The sequence below is a fragment of the Triticum dicoccoides genome, chromosome 2B, assembly GCF_002162155.2.
Source record: "Triticum dicoccoides isolate Atlit2015 ecotype Zavitan chromosome 2B, WEW_v2.0, whole genome shotgun sequence".
In the NCBI taxonomy this organism is placed as follows: Eukaryota; Viridiplantae; Streptophyta; class Magnoliopsida; order Poales; family Poaceae; genus Triticum; species Triticum dicoccoides.
In genome coordinates this window covers 713,283,405-713,303,692 of record NC_041383.1, presented here as the reverse complement: position 1 = coordinate 713,303,692, position 20,288 = coordinate 713,283,405, and the positions used below count along the sequence as shown (strand labels likewise).

The 20,288-nt window shown below is 43.2% G+C and overlaps 1 protein-coding gene across 1 annotated transcript; it reads right to left on the bottom strand.

Annotated features, from left to right (window-relative positions):
• Nucleotides 1-1,027: 1,027 nt before the first annotated feature.
• LOC119365802 (disease resistance protein RPM1-like) lies at nucleotides 1,028-7,492 on the bottom strand. The gene is made up of 3 exons (XM_037631443.1): nucleotides 7,226-7,492; nucleotides 6,794-6,871; nucleotides 1,028-4,034 (listed from the first exon to the last, which is right to left on the bottom strand). The coding sequence occupies exon 3, from the start codon at nucleotides 4,027-4,029 to the stop codon at nucleotides 1,327-1,329; it is 2,703 nt and encodes a 900-aa protein (XP_037487340.1). The 5' UTR covers nucleotides 4,030-4,034; nucleotides 6,794-6,871; nucleotides 7,226-7,492; the 3' UTR covers nucleotides 1,028-1,326.
• Nucleotides 7,493-20,288: the final 12,796 nt, after the last annotated feature.

Below are 20,288 nucleotides of genomic sequence, written 5' to 3'. Positions count from 1 at the left end.
TGCCATTTCACTCCAGCCATTATGCTTTGTCATGTAACTGTGCACAAGGGCAACCCCCAAGAACTTCCCAGATTATATTTGCGGGGGTATCACCGTATCATGCTACTCCTAGCTAGTGTTAGTACAACAAGTGCATCTGAATCAACAGGATTTCTCACCGTAAGGACCTTGAAAATGAACGCAACTGCACGCAAGCTGTTCTGCTGTGCTGTGGCCCAATGAAACATGTGACTAGCCACTGGCTGCAACATGAACAAAATTGCAAGCTATTCTATCACCCAAACAAACCAAAAAGAATTTACAAAGGCCACAGAGCAAGAAAAAGAGGTGGATTCATAGGTTCGGTTCACCAGGTGTTGCGAATAACGATCAGTAAAAAAACATTAAACTATGTACCACACGGTTTCGTGTAATTCAACCGGTTCACTCAAACAATACCAGGATGATCGAATGCAGACCACCATAACTGACATGAACGGACGGGTGTTGCATTGCCATTGCAAGTTTTGGATCCTTGTGTCCTCTAAAAGATGGTACGTACGTAGCAAAACACACTTGCTGAACTCCTACCAAGCTCTGGCTCCTGGCCTCTGAAGCAGGGACTTTAACTGGGGCAGGAAACAACATCACTATATTGACATTTCTGACTGCAATTTTCCTGATATCAGTTAGTCTCACAGTACGGATGACGTATTCATGTCCAGGAAAACTGTTTTCCGCTCCATATTGTCAACATGGAGCAAAATGATACTTTGTCTTCCTTCTCCATAGTGTCTGTCAGGCATCATATCAAGATGAACCAAAATGATGCTTAGTCTGTCCCCTTCAAACTGGAGGACCTAATACCCGCAAAACACCCACAAGTGCTACTAATAAATGATACTAACTCTAGATATTGTTAGCCTGAAATTTGAACACCTAATCAGCAAAACGCACAAATGCACGACCTGCTGAAATGACAGTGTAATGCCTCTTGGTGAATCAGGTCATAGGCTCATACAGCGACAAAGATCAAGATATATCCACATATAAGATGAAATGTTCGACATGATTATTCACAGAAGGTGTTCGACAGAAATGATACATATCATTACATGAAATGAGTAATAGCACATAGTATGACTTAAAACCAGACGGGGACCTCTGGAAGGCAATGGAAACCAAACTTTTGAGGAGTAAATATGGTACACACACAAGTGCCGACAAATGCCTGCTGACGACATCAATAATCACAAATTTACTAGAACGATTAAAAGTACTGCACAACTGTGACTGACAGATGCACCATCCAAGACCGACACCGCAGGAAGAACCGACCTGCTGCATCTAGACATAAACCTCTGGAACATGCAGGGTCTTCTGATGCATTCCTTTGGTGTCCCATTGACTTATGAAATCCTTGTGCAAGCACTGCAGTGTGAGCTTCTTAAGGGCGCGAAGGGATTCAATGCCTTGAGGGACCTTGTCAAGCTTCGGCAGCGAGATAATATACAGACCTTCAACGCATGGAAGAGCGCCCTCACTGATGTTTAGCTCACTGACATCATGCATGCACTTTAAGACAAGTGTCTTCAGGTTTGGAAAGGAATTTGCAGAAAGAGCCAGAGTGCTTGCACCATGCATGTTGTTAAGTCTCAGATACGTGAGCTTTGGCATGTGCCGGGCGAGCATCTCCAGTGGATCTTCCACAAGGTGACACCCGCTTAGAGCTAGATACTTGAGATGTGTCCCATGCTTCAGAAATATCGGGCAATTTAGTGTCCCCTTGGCCCATTTCCCTCTGATAATCAACTTGTGTAGATCTGTAGACCTTGGTTGGAGAGCCTCAAAGCAAAGTTCCTCATTCTCATCCCTTGCACAAAGAAGCAAGCTTGAAAGATGTGGCATATTTGAAAGGGTAGCAAACAGATTTGCACACTCAGCGGCACTAATGTTATCAATCCACAAACTTCTTAGTTGCATCAGTTTCTTCAGCTGCTCGGCCAAGTCATTACTGGATTCCACGGTCTCAAGAGTTTGCAGTTCTTCCAAGTTGGACAGCTCTTTAGGTGCTTGCATTCCATTAAAGTACCGAAACTCTACCTGCTTCTCATCAACAAATCTATCGGCGAAAAGATGTTGCAGCTTCTTGATCTTGAAAAGCCCTCGTGGTAGCTTCTCTATTTTGGTTTGCTTGATGTCGAGGGTGTGGAGGCGAGACAAATGCTCAATAGTGTCCGGAAGTGCCTTGACCTTGGTGCGCCGTAACCCAATATAACGCAGATTGAACTGAGACCCAATCGATTTTGGCACTTCAGTTATTTCAGAGTCTTGCAGCTCAAGGACAGTAAGGTAGTTCGATGCAGATAAAATTGATGATAGCATGTCAGGCGAGGATGGAATTACTGACACTACTGTTCGAAGATGTGAAAGTTTAGCTTTCAGTGCAGTGTCCTCTTTCCATTCACATGATGACAGACGACGAATATCCATCACTGTGTTGTAATCATCTGTTGAAGCAAATCTCTCTTCTTTAGCAACAGAACTAGCTAGTTCACGCATAATATCATGCATCTTACAGATGCTGACCCTACCAAGCTCATCATACTCCACCACCTCAAGCATATTGCGATGGACCAGCTCCATGAGATTTCCCTCAGCTACCATCTCTGGCGTGTTCTTTCCCTTACTCTGCACAAAGCCTTCCGCAACCCACAGCCTCACAAGGCTGTCACTTGACATGGGGTAGTCTTCAGGGAAGAGACTGCAGTACAAGAAGCAGTTTCGGAGCTCGTCTGAAAGGTCATGGTAGCTCAGATTTAAAATTGCTCGGACATGATCATTGTTTGACAACTCGTGTCCAAGCTGATTGTACTTCTGCTTATAAACATCTAAATTTTGTCTTGAAGACAACATGCTCCCAATGGTAACAATTGCTAGAGGCAAGCCATGGCACTTTTCAACAATAGAAGCAGCAATTGTCTCAAGATCCTTGGGGCATGTGTGGTCCTTCCTGTTGTGAAAAGCCCTTCTACAGAAGAGCTTAAATGCATCAGGATTGCTCAATGGCAGGAGCTCGAGGTGACGGGTGGGAGAAGAAATTCCTGCAACATGGTCCTTCCGTGTCGTAATGATTATGCGGCTTCCTTGGAGATTCTGGAAAGCATCACATATTTTGAAGTATACCTCCTGCTCCCAGACATCATCAAGTACAATCAGATATGTTCTATTTTCAAGCATCTTCTCTATTTCCTTTTTCAAGTCATATATGTCCATTTTGTCCATGCCTGCTGACAATGGTTTTTCAGTGTATCCAATCTTCCATAGTATCTTCCTCAACAGAGCATCAACAGTGTAAATTTGTGACACAACGATCCATGCATGTGCAGTGAACTTGATCTTTTCACGTTCATAAACATTTGAAACCAAGGTAGATTTTCCCAACCCGCCCATGCCTGATACTGTTATCACATTGTTCTCCGTCTCTTCAGAGTGCAGCCATCCGGTCAGCAACATCCTGTTTTCTTCAATTCCTACTAGATCTTGATCTTTCACAAATTCAGGGAAGCTGTCCTGGGACCGCCGTCTTTCAATCTCAGTAAGTGGGTCAGCGACAAGCTGGAAGGGCTGCAACCAACGTTCTTTCAACTTTACAACTTGCTCAATCTCCTCCTCTACAGCAACTACCTCATCCGCAATTTGACTGAAAACTGCATAATCTTTTCCTTTCAACAATTTCTTCAGGCGACTTTGTTCCTTATGTTTAAGTACATGGTATGAGTATTTATCCATTACATCTTCAACATGGTAGGCCACGTTGCGGACTTCCCCAATCCAATCCTTGACCCCTTTGTCCATCAGGTATACAGTGTCTATCTGCATTATTACATTACTCATCATATTCAGTTGCTGCCTTATTTGCTCAATCTTTACCGGCAGTTCTTTCAGATTAGTAACTTTTACAGAGAGCTCGGATATGATGGCCTTGATGACTTCATCTCCTAAAATGGAACCAATCTTCGTCACAGCAATAAGTACAGCCTCGGCCATTTGAGCTGTTCAGCAAAGAGAGTGCATGTTACATGATTGAGTAGAAAATTCATCTAGAATTAACTGAATTAGCTCATGCATGAATAAACAGTAGTTTATACCCCTTGGCCCATCTCATTCCATTTTTTTTCTCAACTAAATTTATCGATTTATAGCATATCTAAAATCAAACAATGATCTATCATGTGTGAAGATACTAGGTATCATCACATCAGAGAATCCCTTTGTCCACTGAAATCTCCCCATGGATCAGAGTTAACGGCACTAGTAACGGATGGAATTCCTGACTGAACTTCACCCGGCAGAATTTGGAAAAGATACGAGGATTTTGGCTCATATTCTAGAATAGAAATACCCAATCGAAGAGATAAATCGCATCACAAACAACGTTCAGTCAAAGTCATTCTCTGTTTTCAAAACTAAGGCAGAAGCACCTAGCCTAATTCAAGAAATGAATAAGTAGAGAACGTGGATGACAGGTGGCACAAAGAAAAGAACAGAAGAAACCTACTAAGCTGGATGGAATATCCGATTGTCATCTCTTTTGACTGTCGTCAGGACTACAGAAAGATTTTCGTTGCAGGAAGTTTGGCAAGGCCCCCAGGATACCATGTAAGGACCAACAAGCAATTGATGTTTGTGCTAGTTGAGCGCAAAACTCTAAGCATGCACACAGAACACAACTAGTATCTACTCCTAATGGAGCAGTTGGTAGTCTTGCTTCCAGGTTTTTTTTCGTCCCACCACTTTCGTCCGGTTTTTTTTCGTAGGTTAACCGTCGTAGATTTTTTTCGTCGCCTCCCCCACTTCATCGGTTTATTTTCACTTCACCCTCTCACACAACGTAAAAAATTGAACGGATCAGAACTTTCCATACTAACGCAAATTATTTAGTAATGTCTTTATGTAAAAGAATCAATCACAATCAATCATAATTAATCTTCATAACGTTTGTTTCCTTCCGAATCACGTCCATAACTTTCCTTCCTTGTTTGGGCAGAAACTGTTTGGTAGCAGAGATTAGGAAGCTTCCTATGAGTGTAGTAATACGAAGTATTCTTTTTCTTGATGATTCGTTTCCATGCATGATGATAGTAAATTAGGCCAACATTCACCACTATTTATCAACGTCATCAATCGTATCCATTCCTAGCAGTTGGTAGTCTCGCTTCCAGATTTTTTTTCGTCCCACCACTTTCGTCCGGTTTTTTTCGTAGGTTAACCGTCGTAGATTTTTTTCGTCGCCTCCCCCACTTCATCGGTTTATTTTCACTTCACCCTCTCACACAACGAAAAAAACTGAACGGATCAGAACTTTCTATACGGACGCAAATTATTTAGTAATGTCTTTATGTAAAAGAATCAATCACAATCAATCACAATTAATCTTCATAACGTTTGTTTCCTTCCGAAGCACGTCCATAACTTTCCTTCCTTGTTTGGGCAGAAACTGTTTGGTAGCAGAGATTAGGAAGCTTCCTATGAGTGTAGTAATAGGAAGTATTCTTTTTCTTGATGATTTGTTTCCATGCATGATGATAGTAAATTAGGCCAACATTCACCACTATTTATCAACGTCATCAATCGTATCCATTCCTACCAGTTTTAAGGGAATCTGCTCGCTATGTCTTTTTTAAGGGGATCCGCTCGCTAAGTCGTCGTCGCACGTTATTTTCACAAGCAATTCCCCTAAAAAAGGCGTGGGTATTGGTAGTTGAACGCCCGCTAGGTTTTCCGCATGTCCCATCCTCGCGCTGTGCCGCCGCCACCCGCCGAATTTCCAGCCGCCCAAACCCGTTAACTTCACCAGCCATCGGGTCGACTGCCCCCGCCCCAAACCCCCATCCCCGAGCACTAGCTATCGCCGCGTTGCCGCCCCAAGCTCCACGCCACCGAAAACGAATCAAGCGCCGTCCTGACACCGCCGTCGCCGGCCCAGCACCTCCAGCCTTGCATGGACAGCTTCAATGTGCAGTCTCTCTTGCTGTCTCACCTTCTGCCAGCGCATGCAGCGGCGGGGTTGGACGCGTGCGTGCTTGCTAGCTTGCTCTCCGTGCGTACGTACTTGCTCTGCGTGCGTCGCACCGGCCAATGCGCATGATGCGTGTGTGCCTGCTTTTCTGTATGTGTATGCCAGCGTGATGCGTGTGTGCGTTGCTGTGTGTGTATGATATAGATGGCCCGAGCGTGTGCATGATGTGCTCTGCTCTCTGCTGATCTATGTGTTGGTGCTCCTGCTATATGTTCATGCCATACAAATGAAATTTCTGGTAATCTTCTGCATGTTGAGTTGGTTCTCTATGTCTTCTGAGGGGGTGAATGCAAAGCAGTCTATTAAGCCAGGCACTATTGCTGAGCTAAATTGACAAAAAAATATTGGTAGCCATAGTTGTAGTTTAAGTAGTAGCGAGTTGTCTGATATGTATAAAGAGCCCGTTGCAACTGAGCCCGTTGCTAAATTGACAAAAAAAGTCGCCAGTGTCATTTGATATGTATAAGAATATTAAATATATTATTAACATGATTCATATTGAACTCTTAAAGTTAATGTGGCCCCGTTGCAACGCACGGGCGTTCTTCTAGTCTAGTAAATGAATCGGTGGGCTGCTAATTTATCTACTCCCTCCCGATCCGTATTAATTGTCGCTGATTTAGTACAAGTTAATTTATCACATTTGATAAGACTACATGGCACAGAGCTATCTTTCGAAAAGGGTAACTTTTGATACCGGCGGTTTCACATCATCAGCTAACCAATACTCACCTTCTAGAGAATTGTAGTATGTGGCCTATGGAGCAGGACGGCGCTTACATGCCGAATGAAGGACCAGTGTGATCAATTCTGCAGCATAAGAAGAGAGAAGTCGAACATCAGACTATGCAGCCAAGGACACAGATGTCATGCAGACGCAACTAAGAGCTAGTACGACTTTTATGACACACAATATCCACTAGTGGCAAGAACAGGATGAGATCACTGTACTGTGCATACTACTACTAGTACAATAAGATTTGGCCATTTTGGTAGCCCGTCTCGGCCTCTAGTTGGCGGTGGGACAATCTGTCGAACACATGGCAGGCGAAAACTTTTCTCTATAAAACTGCTAAAACTGCAGGCAAGCATCTAATCTAAAGCCAAAGCTTATTCGGAACACATCTGTGCGTGTGATGAACTCTCTGGCTCAGAACAGAGTACCTGATGGAAACTACGGGATCTGCAGCGGAGTCGAGGGAGCAGCTCGATCTGCAGCGGACGACAGCAAGACTGAACCGGGTTGTGAAGCTGATTCATGCGATGGACGGAGCTGTACACGGCATATCGGGCGATGGTTGAAGCTTCATCAGTACTCAGTGGCAGTGGAGGCGGCTGGTGGGTGGTGGGCGAGGGGAGAGCGAGATAAGAGGTGGAACAAGATGCGAGCAATGGAGCTACTACTGCAATCAATCAGCGAGCGATGGCGACCTGCTGTGTCTCTCCCGTCTCTTTCTCACGATCAACTTGTTCTTTTCTTAATTCCCGCAGGTCAAGTCGTGCCTCTAAAGCTTTCGTTCATTAGTGCTCGTTTAGTACAAGATGGTCGGGCAAGAACCTTTTTGCCCCAAAGTCATGCCTCGCCGAGTCATTTGTGCCAAAAAAAAAAATCGCGACTTCACTGTGCAGGTCTACGTTTGATTTGATATTGCCTTTTTCCTACCTTACGCATACCCATACAACGCTCTCCGGATGGAAAAAATAGCTCCATTTTTCCTGCGGCGGGTCACGGTGACGTCTTTGCCGTGACTATACCTGGCCATACCTCGGGCCGGGCCGGGCCTAGCCAAGCCTGACGAAGAAAACCCAGGCCTGAGCCCGGCCCGGCCCGGCCATCGGGCCTGTTTTCTAGGCCCGAGCCTGGCCCGAACACGTAAAAGCCCATCGGGCTCCGGCCCGGCCCGACCTTTAGAGAAATGCAAAAACAACGGGCCCAGGCTCGGCCCAGCCCGGACTTCAGGCTCAAAATCTAGGCCCAAGCCCGGCCCGGGGTCAGTGTCGGGCCAGGCCGGGTCGGGCTTTTTCGGGCTGGGTCGAGCCGGGTCGGCCGGGCCGGGCTTCCCATGGCCAGGTATAGCCGTGACCTTCTTAAAGGCGTTGTTTTGGAGAGGCAACTTATGGTTGTTACGTAGGGTTTCCTCTACCGTCATGGTCAGTGGACGTCGGGGTAACGACCTGGGATGGCTGATGTGCACGGAGACGGCGGTCTTGGATTTGTCGTGCGAGGACAACTCCATGGGGCAGGGCTTCTGCTCAGCACGGTTTGGGTGGTGACCGTAAGCAGCGAGGGCGGTGAGGTTGTCGTCTCGTCGAAATGTCCCAGCGGGAACAACCAGACGGTAGGTCGAGCGGCGGCCACGGAAGTGGTGCGAGAGTTGTGGTCTGGGGGTCGTGGTCTTGTGCAGCTTGGACTGCGGGTAACTGGGTCGTGCGCAGTGGCGGAGACAGTGGGGGACCAGCAGGTCCCTGGCCCTCCTAATAACACTGAGTTAGGCCTAATATGCATGTGAATAGATGATTATTAGCAGCTAAAATAGTGTAATTTAGTGGGCTGACCGGCTGACCCTCCCCAACAAGGACTAAGAACACTCGCCTCCCTCACTCATTTTTCCTGGCTTCGTCACTGGTCGTGCGGCGTTGTAGCTCGAGGATGGGTGGTGGTATGTCAGGGCGGCAAAAGGTGGTGTCGGTGGGTTACGCACGAGCGTATGGTGATTGGAAGTTGGGGTGTCAGCTTAAGGCTTTGGCGGCATTGTGGGACTTCGCCTTGAGTCGTGGAGTGGCCAGGTTGTCCTTGATGTTGATCATCAGCATGTCAAGCATTGCTTTGGACGCTACAGCTGGTGGAGTGTTGACTTCTTAACCTCTGTGGGAGGGTTTCGGGGCTGCTTCTTCCATAGAAGTCACGACTTCTCCTTTTGGTGGTAGTGGATAGCTGGCTAGTTTGGCGGTATGGGTTCCTTTTGATCTGTGTGTGTATTTTGTTGGACGTCTCATGTTTGTATTTGTCGTGGGCTTCAGCCCAAGTGTTCGAGGTTTTATATGAGCTTGGCTCTAGTTATACGATTTTCATCTGATTTTCATGATTAATTGGACAACAATCTTCTTTTTATAATTAATGAAAAGGGCAAGGATATACACGTACAACGCTTTCTTATTAGTGTCGAACAGGTATAGGGTACTACTAAGCGCCCATCTCGTTTGAATTGGTTTTACAAAGGTAGTATTCCATCTGTTTTTTTAGTCTGCATATAAAACTTGGTTAAAGTCAAACTTTATCAACTTTGACTAGGTTTATAGAAAAAATATACAACTTTCACAATATGAAATCAATATTATTAGATGCATCACGAAATTAATTTTTATACAATATAATTTTACTATTATAAATGTTGATTATTTTTTATACACACTTAATCAAACTGTACAAAGTTTAACTTTGACCAAATTTTACTTGCAAACTAATAGAAACGGAGGGAGTACTATGTTATGTTTCTACCCATAAAAATCATAAATTGGTTTTACTTTGACGGTTGCTTGTCTAAATATAGCTTCCACCGCATAATGTGATATATGGAATATATGACAAAGGTGGAGTCTTGGAGTATTTCGATCGATCGGTCATATAGGCCCGAGTCAGACATCAAATAGCTTCGATTTGCATTATCCGTAGGACACCTTATATGTATCAAAATCGATATCAAAATCAAAAAGATGAAAGATGTACAATCCAATTTCTCGATTCAATAGAAGCCCAAAGAGGTGCATATGGTACCCAAATAAGAATAGGATAGATATGTCAAAAGCAGGTCTGATTGCACCTATTCCTAATCCTAAATAGAATGTAAGGACGTAGGGATTTCTATGTAAACAAAGTATCCTATTTCCATAGGCTCGAATGACCCCTTCTCATAATAAGAATGTGCACGGTCTGATTCGGTATGGAATGAACTTATAATCTGATGATCGAGTCGATTCCATGATTATAAGTTCATAACCCTAGCGCCCATTCCCATTTTGGGCGGAACAGATCTACTAATTCTTTTATTCCAGTTAGTAAGAGGGATCTTGAACTAAGAAATAGACCTAGACTAATTTAGCATCTTGACTGGCTGCTTTTATTTTACTTTGTTGTCGAATAGGATAGGCATACTTTTATTTGCTTTGCCCTATTTACATTCCACATTGAAGTACAACTTTATAAAATTTTAAGGCACACATCAATTTATGCTCCAAGGTACCTTATCTTTGAATATATACAAGGGCTATCTGAACATATATTTGTTTCTCATTTGATTATGTTATTATATGAATGACGCACGACAGTGCTTATTGTTTCATTTCATTGGGGCTACCAATACCATACATTACTACAATAATTAAACAACTTTTATTCTAATAATCGGGTTCTTGTACCATGGATGTAACGGATCATCTAATCTTCTCTATTATCAAAGGGAGTCGCTGTTTGAACGTCATCAAATTTGGTTTCGTTCCTCTCCTCCCCTCCATGGTTTTGAACAATCCAAACTAAATTGATACTTTACTTAAAATCATGTTCTGCATTAACTCAACTGAATCTTATCAAACCATGTCCTGCATTAATAACTCAATCAAATCAAATCAAATATTCTCAAAACATGAATTAAATCAAACTTTCCTTTCCTTCCCTATCCATACCCAAATCATATCAAAACCTGAACTAAATCAAAACTTTCTTTGCTTTCCCCTACTCATAATCAAATCAAACCAAAATTGGTTTCGCCCCCTCCTCTTTCTTTGTTTAGACTAGTAAATATGCACGTGCACGTCTATTTGGACTAAGAAGTGTGCACGTGCAACACGCGTCTATTTGGATTAGCACATTATACTATACTTAATACAAGACAATTTATTCATAAATTTGAAATTTCCCTATAAAGTACACAATCTCTTATTCCCAACTCATACAAATAATTTGAAATTTCGTTTCTCCTTAATCAACATGTCTCCTGTATTAAAAGACCACCCACTTTTCCCAATGTCTAAAACTCAAAATTATTTAGAAGATTCATCATGATTCTCCATATGCACACATTTATGCAAGTATAATCACACATGAAAAAGTCACTTAGGACAAGCTAAGGAACCGTTTCAGTGCTAACAAACTCCAGTTAAGAATTATTATTACAATTGAGTGTCAACCACACAATAGCGGGAAGAGACCTCTATGATTTGTTGAAAAGAGGAAGCCATTGTCACATAGAGAAGTGTAGAGATGTCTTGACTGCATAGAATCAGCTGTGAAACAAGACAAAAAAATGCTAGTTGGATCATCCGATTCTACTATTACACCACAAGTGTTGTAATGTCTGGAAGCAAGAAAAGTGGCTTACTTTATTATGAAAATAGAACATGTAAACCAAATAAAAATTACATTGATAAATTGCGTAATTATACTTGTTAATCACGGGACAAAAGTATTAATATGACAACTTGGAACAGTTACTTGAGTACTACACATTTCTTTAAGGGCTCAACATTCTAAAATTTTGACAATATAACAAATATCCTCTCAGTTTGTAGTAATAATGATACGTAGGCTACCACTTGTAAGAATAACAGTGGCAAAAAAGGGCCAACAAATGCTGGTTTAGAAAGAAAAAACTGCAGATATGCTTCCAATTTTAGCAACTCTAGTGGATAAAACATACCTTACCTCCCAAGTCGGGAAAACAGTCAAATGAAAAAATGTACTTCTTATAAGTAGTAGAGATGAAGTCATAAGGATCATGGTTCAAGATATTCGGAGAAACATGGTTGGTCTCTCCGTATGATGCGAAGTCGTTGCAGTCAGTAGAAGAGTGACCTGCCCTCCAGGCAGAAGACGAAGGCGGCGACGGCATGTGTGCGTGTTCGGAGGAAGTCGCAGCTCCTCTTCGCATGTCTCCCATTGTGGCTCGCGTGGGTGGTGGGCTGGTGACGACAGGCGACTCGCGATCGCGATTCCCTCATAGGAGACGATAGGATGCACTCGCGATTAGTTTCCTAATAATTAGATGCGTTCGTGATTAGTTATCTAATAGGATGCGTCCGTGATTAGTTTCCTAATAATTAGATGTGTTCATGATTAACTTCCTAATAGGATGCGCTCGTGATTATTTTCCTAATAATAGAATGCACCCGTGATTAGTTTCCTAATAATAGGATGCGTTTGTGATTAGTTTCCTAATAATTAGATGCGTCCGTGATTAGTTTCTTAATAGGATGTGTCCGTGATTATAGTTTCCTAATTGACCAGGCGTGGACTTCATATTTTCCTCCATGGTGGAGTACGGTCAGTCAATGTAAATTGCTAAGTGCACACAGAAAACAGATTAGGTTAAGGCTAGCCGTTAGATTGAGTTTAGTGGGATAATCATGCGGTGGTAATGTATCCGTGTACGTTTTGTGGGGTGCACTTAAAGAAAATTATGTTTGCTCTTTTATAAGTAGTATAGAATAATCTGAACTAAATCGGTACTTTTCTTGAAAACTAAGTTATGCATTAACTCGATCAAATCTTATCAAAATCATACTCCCTCTGTCCCAGAATATAAGAACGTTTTTGATACTATGCTAGTGTTAAAAACGTTCTTATATTTCGTGACGAAGGGAGTATTTTGCACTAACTCAATCATATCAAATAAAATCTTTCAAAACGTTAATTCAACCAAAACTTTCCTCGCGTTCTCCTACTCATAGTCAAATCAAATTTTATCAAAATCTCAACTAAATCAAAACTTTCATTACCTTACTCTATCCATATACTGGAATCAAATCTTAACAAAATCTAGAATATGATGGGTGCAAGATATATGTCGAACACGATTGATGTTGAGCCTCTAAAATATGTATGTCCACGTGGTACGAGCAATTAGCCAGTGAAATTAAAGACACGATTGAACAATTCCTCCAAGGTTGGCGGCTTCCACTCTTGTCTATCCTCTGTCATCGCCGTCCTCTTCCCCAGCAGCACCGGCTGCTCATTCGTCGGAGGGCAATGGTCACCGCCCTTGTCTTTATCACGCGGCGCCGACGTGAGTGTGGCCATCGAGTCCTCCTTCTTCCTAGCTTTGATAATGTCCAGCGCCGACTTGACGGCCCGGTTCCGCGCGGCGTGCTTGTTCTTGCCGTATGTCGCGACCCCCACCGTCTGCCCGTCGACGACCACCTTCACGGTGTGGCTCTTGGCCCAGTCTTTGTTCACGATCTTGGCCTGCATCCTCTTGCCTCGGCATAGCTCGTTGAATTCCTGCATCGGCTGCTTCCCCACCGTCTCCGGTCCGATCAGCGGGTCCGCCAGACGCCTGAACGCCCGGCAGACCTGCTCGTTGTCGCCGCCGGAGTCGAGGAACACGGCACCGATGAGCGACTCGACGATGTCGGAAAGGCACTTGGGCGCCCTGACTTGCCCGTTGGAGTGGACCGGGTAGGCGGCGATTTCCGCCGCGAAGTCCTTGGCGTGCTGCTTGAGGAAGGGCGTCCCGTGGCGGAGGAAGCGATGGAGGCCGTGCGCGACGGCGGCGCGCGCGAGCTTCTCGCGGTCGACGTTGAGGCTGTGGAGGCGGGTGAGCGGGCCCGGGCGCAGCGCCGGGTGCGCGCTGTACAGGTGGCTCGCCACCACCATGTTGATGGCGCGGTCGCCCACGAACTCGAGCCGCTCGTACGTCGCGCCCGCGCCGCCGGCCCGCGACCCGCGGAAGGAGCCGTGCGTGAGTGCCGCCTCTACCAGGGCCTTGTCCGCGAAGGTGTAACCCAGGATGGCCTCCACGGCGGCGATGGCGTCGGGAGCTTTGCTCCGCGCCTCCGTCGCTGCACCAGCCGGCACCTTCTCTTTCGCCGCCACGCCGGGCGAGGCGCGCGCGTGTTTGTCGGCCGAGACGTTGACAGGGTCGACGACGACATTGCTCTGTGATGCCTCCTCTTCGGGCGCCGCACCAGCCAGCGCGCCGGTGTGCCTGCCGGCGCCGGCCCCAAGGTCGATGCTCAGCGAGGCCTCGATCGCATCTGCCCTTTCCCCATCTGCGTGCGCGTGGCCGTTGCTCGGTGCGAAGGACGACGTGGCGACGGCGTGCACCTCATCCCGTACCGTCGCGACGGCGAAGTTTGAGGCGACCATGATCGGATCTTAAAGTCTTGTCAATGTCTCTGCATCCGCGGCTATATAGTCGTCATCGTCGTCGTCGTCTGCAGGCACATTGGAAGTAAATCCGGTGTTAGGTTTTAAAGATCGTCTCGTGCTCGTCTAAAAAAAAGTTTTTTTTTATCAAAGAAGGGCTTGCTCCTTTCGATTTTCATTACTGAAAACCACAGAATTCTACATAAGAGTTCAAAAGGAAACGAAAAGATCCAACCGGATTCAACAGGATCAAATAGCAACCCCAACGACCAACAAGGGTCAGCCACACCACATATCCCCAAGTTCACAACTGCCAAACCGGGTTCAAACTACCTTGAGAGCCATAACATAAACGCAGAAGCAAAAGTAGCAAAAAAAGAGCCAAGGATCTATTCTACAGGAGAACCAAACATCAGGTTCACCACCGCAGGAGAGACTTTCTTCATTCCAATCTAGCAATATTGATCCTCCACCCCTGCTTGGCTGTGAACACTTCATTTGTTGCCTGCTCTAGCACCCTTGCTCCCAGCTCCAACGTTTTTCTTGACGACTCCTTTATCTGCATAATAGACCAGTCAATTAACCACCTGCACATTAGCTTGACAACATATAAAGGATCATTTATCCTTTTATTCTCAAAGATAATTGCATTTCTGCTTTTCCAAATTAACCAAAGCAGGGCTGAAATCCCCACCAGCACCAGTTTCTTATCATCTTTGTTAAATTTCCTAATCCAGCCTCCAAAACAATCTTTCACACTAGATGGCACAGTTTTAAAACCACACACACATCTGACCAAACTCCATAACAATGAAGCAACCGAGCAAGAGAAGAATAGATGATCAATTGATTCATCTTTCCCACACAGGACACATCTTTTCTCACCCGTCCATCCTTTTTTAAGCAGTACATCTCTAGTTAGGATGCTTTTTTTATTAATCAACCATAAAAACACTTTCAATTTCGCAGGTACTTTAATCTTCCATAAGTATTTCTGTGGGAATTTCATCCCAACAGCTATCAATTTCCTATACAAGGATCCCACAAAGAATTTATGATCAGCAGTGAGGGTCCAGAGGATTTTGTCCTCCCCTCCCTGCATTTGAATTTCCTCACATCTTTTTTTGAGACTGTTCCAAAGCTCCACAGTCTCTCCATGCAGGGTTCTTCTAAATCTAAATCCATGCCAACCCTTCTGTATGGCCTCCTCCACAGTAATGTTATGGTCAAAAGATATATCATACAGTCTACGGTAAGCCTCCCTCAAAGGTTTATCATCAACCCATGAATCTTCCCAAAACCTAGTATTTCTCCCATGCCCCAACTTTTTCGTTACAAATTTGTAAAAGATTTCTTTGATCTTTAGTAGGCTAGCCCAGAATTGTGAGTCCCCTGGCTTTTTACATATTAAAGCCAAACACCCCCCTTTTCTATATTTGTCTTCCAAAATATCCTGCCACAGGCCCTTTTCATTTTCCATTTTCCAAAACCATTTAGCCAGAAGTGCAATATTCATTATTTCCAGATTCAGTATCCCCAAGCCCCTCATTTCTTTGGGCAGGCAACAATCTTTCCAATTCACTAGATGGTATTTTTTGACATTCTCATCCTCTTGCCACACCAGCCTGGATCTGAAGAAATCAGCTTTCTTTATAATCCCCTTAGGCACAGCATAAAAGGACATCATAAACAAAGGTATATTAGTCAGGCAGGCTTGCACCAAGGTTATTCTTCCTGCAATGGAGCCCAGTAACTTCCCCTGCCAACACCCACATCTTTTTTCAATTTTATCAGTTACACATCCCCAATGAGAATTCCTGATTCTGTTCTCAGATACAGGCATCCCCATGTATTTTATGGGCAAATCCCCCATCTTACATGTTAGTATTTCTTGGTATATCATTTGCTTTTCTCTGGCTTTGCCAAACAACAGTAATTCACTTTTGTGAAAGTTTATTTTAAGCCCAGACATTTGCTCAAAAGCTCCTAGTATGAGTTTAAGGTTTTTCACACTTTCTATCTCATCCTTTATCAAGAATATGGTATCATCAGCATATTGTAACATATTAATCCCCTTCCCTCTATCACTGTTTAACACCCCTTTAACCAAGTCATGCTTTAGGGCATTACTCATTATGAAGGCTAGGGCATCAGCAGCAATGTCAAACAGCAAAGGGGACATGGCATCCCCTTGCCTCAATCCTTTAAAGGTTTTAAAGTATGGGCCAATTTCATCATTCACTTTAATTCCAACATGTCCCCCTCTCATAGTTTCCATCACCCAGTCACACCATTTGTCAGGAAACCCCTTCATTTTCAACATTTGTATAACAAAGGGCCACTTAATTTTGTCATATGCTTTCTCAAAATCTACTTTAAAAACTAGGGCATCTTCTTTATTCTTATGAAAGGAATTCAGAGCCTCATGCAAAATCACAATCCCTTCCATAATATATCTGCCTTTAATAAAGGCAGTTTGGGTTTTAGAAATCACAGGGGCCACACACTTAGCCAGCCTGTTCATCAGAATCTTAGTGATGATTTTAAAACTAACATTCAGCAGGCAAATGGGCCTAAACTTCTGAATTTGTTTAGCATCATTAGTTTTTGGGATTAAAGTAATTATGCCATAGTTGAGTCTAGCAATATTAATTTCCCCTTTTGCAAAACCATCTACTAGGTTTTTCAGATCCCATTTGACCACTTCCCAAAAATCTTGGTAAAAGTCGGCAGGGAATCCATCAGGGCCAGGGCTTTTATTTCTTTTCATCCCAAATACCACTTGATGAATTTCATTTAAGGAGAAAGGTGTCAAGAGCTCCTCTCTTTCTTGTTCATTGATTTTATCCATCTCCATCTCTATCAATGAGATACTAGATTCTTCAGGATGTCCAAATAATTCTTTATAAAATTTGGTGATATATTCCATCAACTTCTCATCCCCTTCTATAATCCCTTCCTCCTGTTCAAGGGAAACAATTTTGTTTTTTCTTCTTCTCCCATTTACCTTAGCATGATAATATCTAGTATTTCTGTCTCCATCTTTAATCTCCGAATCTTTATATCTTTGCAACCATTTCATCTCCTCTTGCATCATTACTCTTTTCAGTTGGGCTCTAAGCTCTTTCTGTTCACTTCTATCCACCGCACTTAAACCCATAACCTCAGCTCTCTTATCTAAATCATCAAGCTCCTTTATTATTTCCATTTTTATTTTTCTGTACCAAGCATCAATATTTCTATTCCATCCTTTAGCTTTTTGTCTCAATTTCCTCAACCTTGATTGCCATCTATCCAGAACATCCCCTAAGTATCTCTCATTCCAGGTGTTATATACCAACTCTCTAAAGCCTTCTCTCAGCAGCCAAGCATTTTCATATCTAAAAATATATTTATGAGCATGAGTTTCCCCTGTGTCCATGAACAAAGGAGTATGATCAGAAATCTCTCTAGCAAAGGCTTGCAGTATGGTGAGTGGGTATTTTTCCTCCCAAGCTGGGCACATCAGCACTCTATCTAGTTTTTCAAAAGTAGGATCCTCCTAATTATTAGCCCAAGTGTATTTTCTCCCATTCAGGGGTAATTCCCTAAGCCCTGCTTGTTCAATAATGGCATTGAACATGAAAGACCATTGTTCATTAAGCATAGGTTTGTTCTTCTCTTTTCCACTTCTGATAATGTTGAAGTCTCCCCCAACCAAGCAAGGCAGAGGATTATCATGATATAATCTTGCCAATTCAGCAAGGAAACCTGCTTTTCCCTCCTTCTGTGCATCCCCATATACAGTGACCAAATTCTAGTGCATTTTGATATTTTTATCAAATATTAACATTCTCAAGAAATATTGTCCTTTTTCAATATTTTCTACATTAAACACATCTTTGTTAACCCCCACCAGGATCCCCCCTGACATGCCTCTGGGTGGATTCCAACTCCATTGAAAATTCCTCCCTCCACACAAATTACGCAACTCATTTTTTGTGAAGTCTTGCTTTATGGTCTCAGAGAGTCCAATAAAGTCCAGCTTCTGATCCATAATCATTTCCCTAACATATCTTTTCTTGTGATCTTGTCCTATACCTCTTACATTCCAGAAAACGCCCCTCATTATTCTATATTTGACCACAAAAAGACCAAAAATCTATATCTAATGCAAATACAGAGAAGATTCTCAATTAGAACCTCTTATCTTTTTTCCTTCTTTGAAGGACTCCAATCCCAAGTGATTGCTTCACACAGTCAAGTGCTGGTGAGCGTTTCCTACCACTTTTTCCCTCAGAGAACATTCCCCTTAGTTTTTTCATCTGTTGTTCCTCAATATCCACATCAGAATGTTCATAATCTGAACACAATTCCTCAAGGGTTATGTCTCCAGTATTAATATATACTGGGACATCCTTTTCAGATTTATCATTCTCTTCACATTCCCCCTCTGATTTACCACTTTTTTCTCTTTTAATATTCTGAAAGTATAGCTCTCTTCTAGCTATTTCCATCTTATTAATAATATCAATATTTTTATCAATCATCTCTATTGAACACCCTAGATCAATCCCCACTAGAGAACTAATATGTAATAAGGAGGCATCAGCAAAAGCCAGTTCAGAATTCTTACCATAATTGTCTCTCTCCTCAGCTCTGCTTTTAGCCATATCCTCAATTTTCTTGTCTTCCCTTCCTTTGTTTCTCAGGCTTCTCTTGATTTCAACATCTTTCTCCTCCCCTTCTTTATCCAGGATCTCACTTCCATGTATTTCAGCCATTTTCTCCCCCAAAGTCCCAATAGATTCTTGGCTAGCATTATAATCAGTGGGCTCATTATATTTCCCAGACTCAGTATCTTCCTTTTTCTGTTGAGTCTCTTTCTCATAATCTTCAAGGTCCATATTAGCTAACTCCATTTCATACTCCTCTCTATTGGTAGCCTCTTGTGCCAGTTTCTGAATTTCTTCAAGTTATTTTTTACTAATCTCCTGCAACTCTGTCTGAATCTTTTCCAATTCTCTGATTCTGTTTTCATTTTTATCCCATAGTGCACTGTTTCTAATCTTGTCTTCCTCCAAGCTTTTGATCTTACTGAACATGATTTCACTTTCTTTTTGCCATTTTCCTCTCTCCAAAGCCATCTCCTTTTGCCACTGCATTATGGTTTCTTCCACTTGAGCTTTCATTCCTTCAATTCTTTTATCCACCTCCTCACTTTGTTTCAGGGATAAGCATCCCAGAGAAACCCCTCTATGTTCATTATCCTCCATTCTAGTCCTCTTCCTGTTGTCAATCTCTTCCTCTCCCCCTTCTGAGAAATTACTGCTATCATTTTTCCTCTTCTCTTCCTTGTACCAGCCAATCTCCACCACCTTCTCAGCTTCTACCCCAATTCTAAACATAAGAAGATCAGGGGAAGTGATTTCCACTTGAGTTGGTATTTTCTCCACATCTCTGATACCACACTTTGCTCTAATTTTCTCTTCATTTATAGTATCCATATCAATCTCCAGGACAGGTCCAACTGCAGCAGCCACCTCACAAACACCCAAGAAATGCCTGAAACAATCTGGAACTCTGGCCAGCCTGACCCAAATTGTGTGCATCTTCCCAACAGCTTGATGATCAAGGGACCAGGGTTGAACCTTGATCACCACCCCTGTCTCCAGCAGTTTGAAGTCATTAAACTTGGCCAGCTCCACCAACTTTGCTTTATTGGGAAATCTCATCATGTATCCATTCTTTCCAAATTCCCTCACTCTCCATTGCCAGCCCTAGTCAAACATTTCCTCCATAGCTTTCACAAGCTCAGTCTCATTAATGCTTCCTTCTCTTATGATCACCACCCCCAAAGGATTGGTATGTTCTGCTATCAGGACATCTTTATAGCTCTGAACCAGAAGAATTCCCAGCCCTTTAGCTGCATACCCTACATATTTTGGGACTGGTTTAACCTGTTTCAGCAAGTTGCACTCCCCTGTAATATGATTCTCTCTGCCACAGATCAAGCAATGCCCCACCCTGCAATCCTTGGTGGTGTGTCTGGGGTCTTTACACTTACCACATACCTGTTTGTTAAATCTGTCAAAGTTTCTCTTGTTC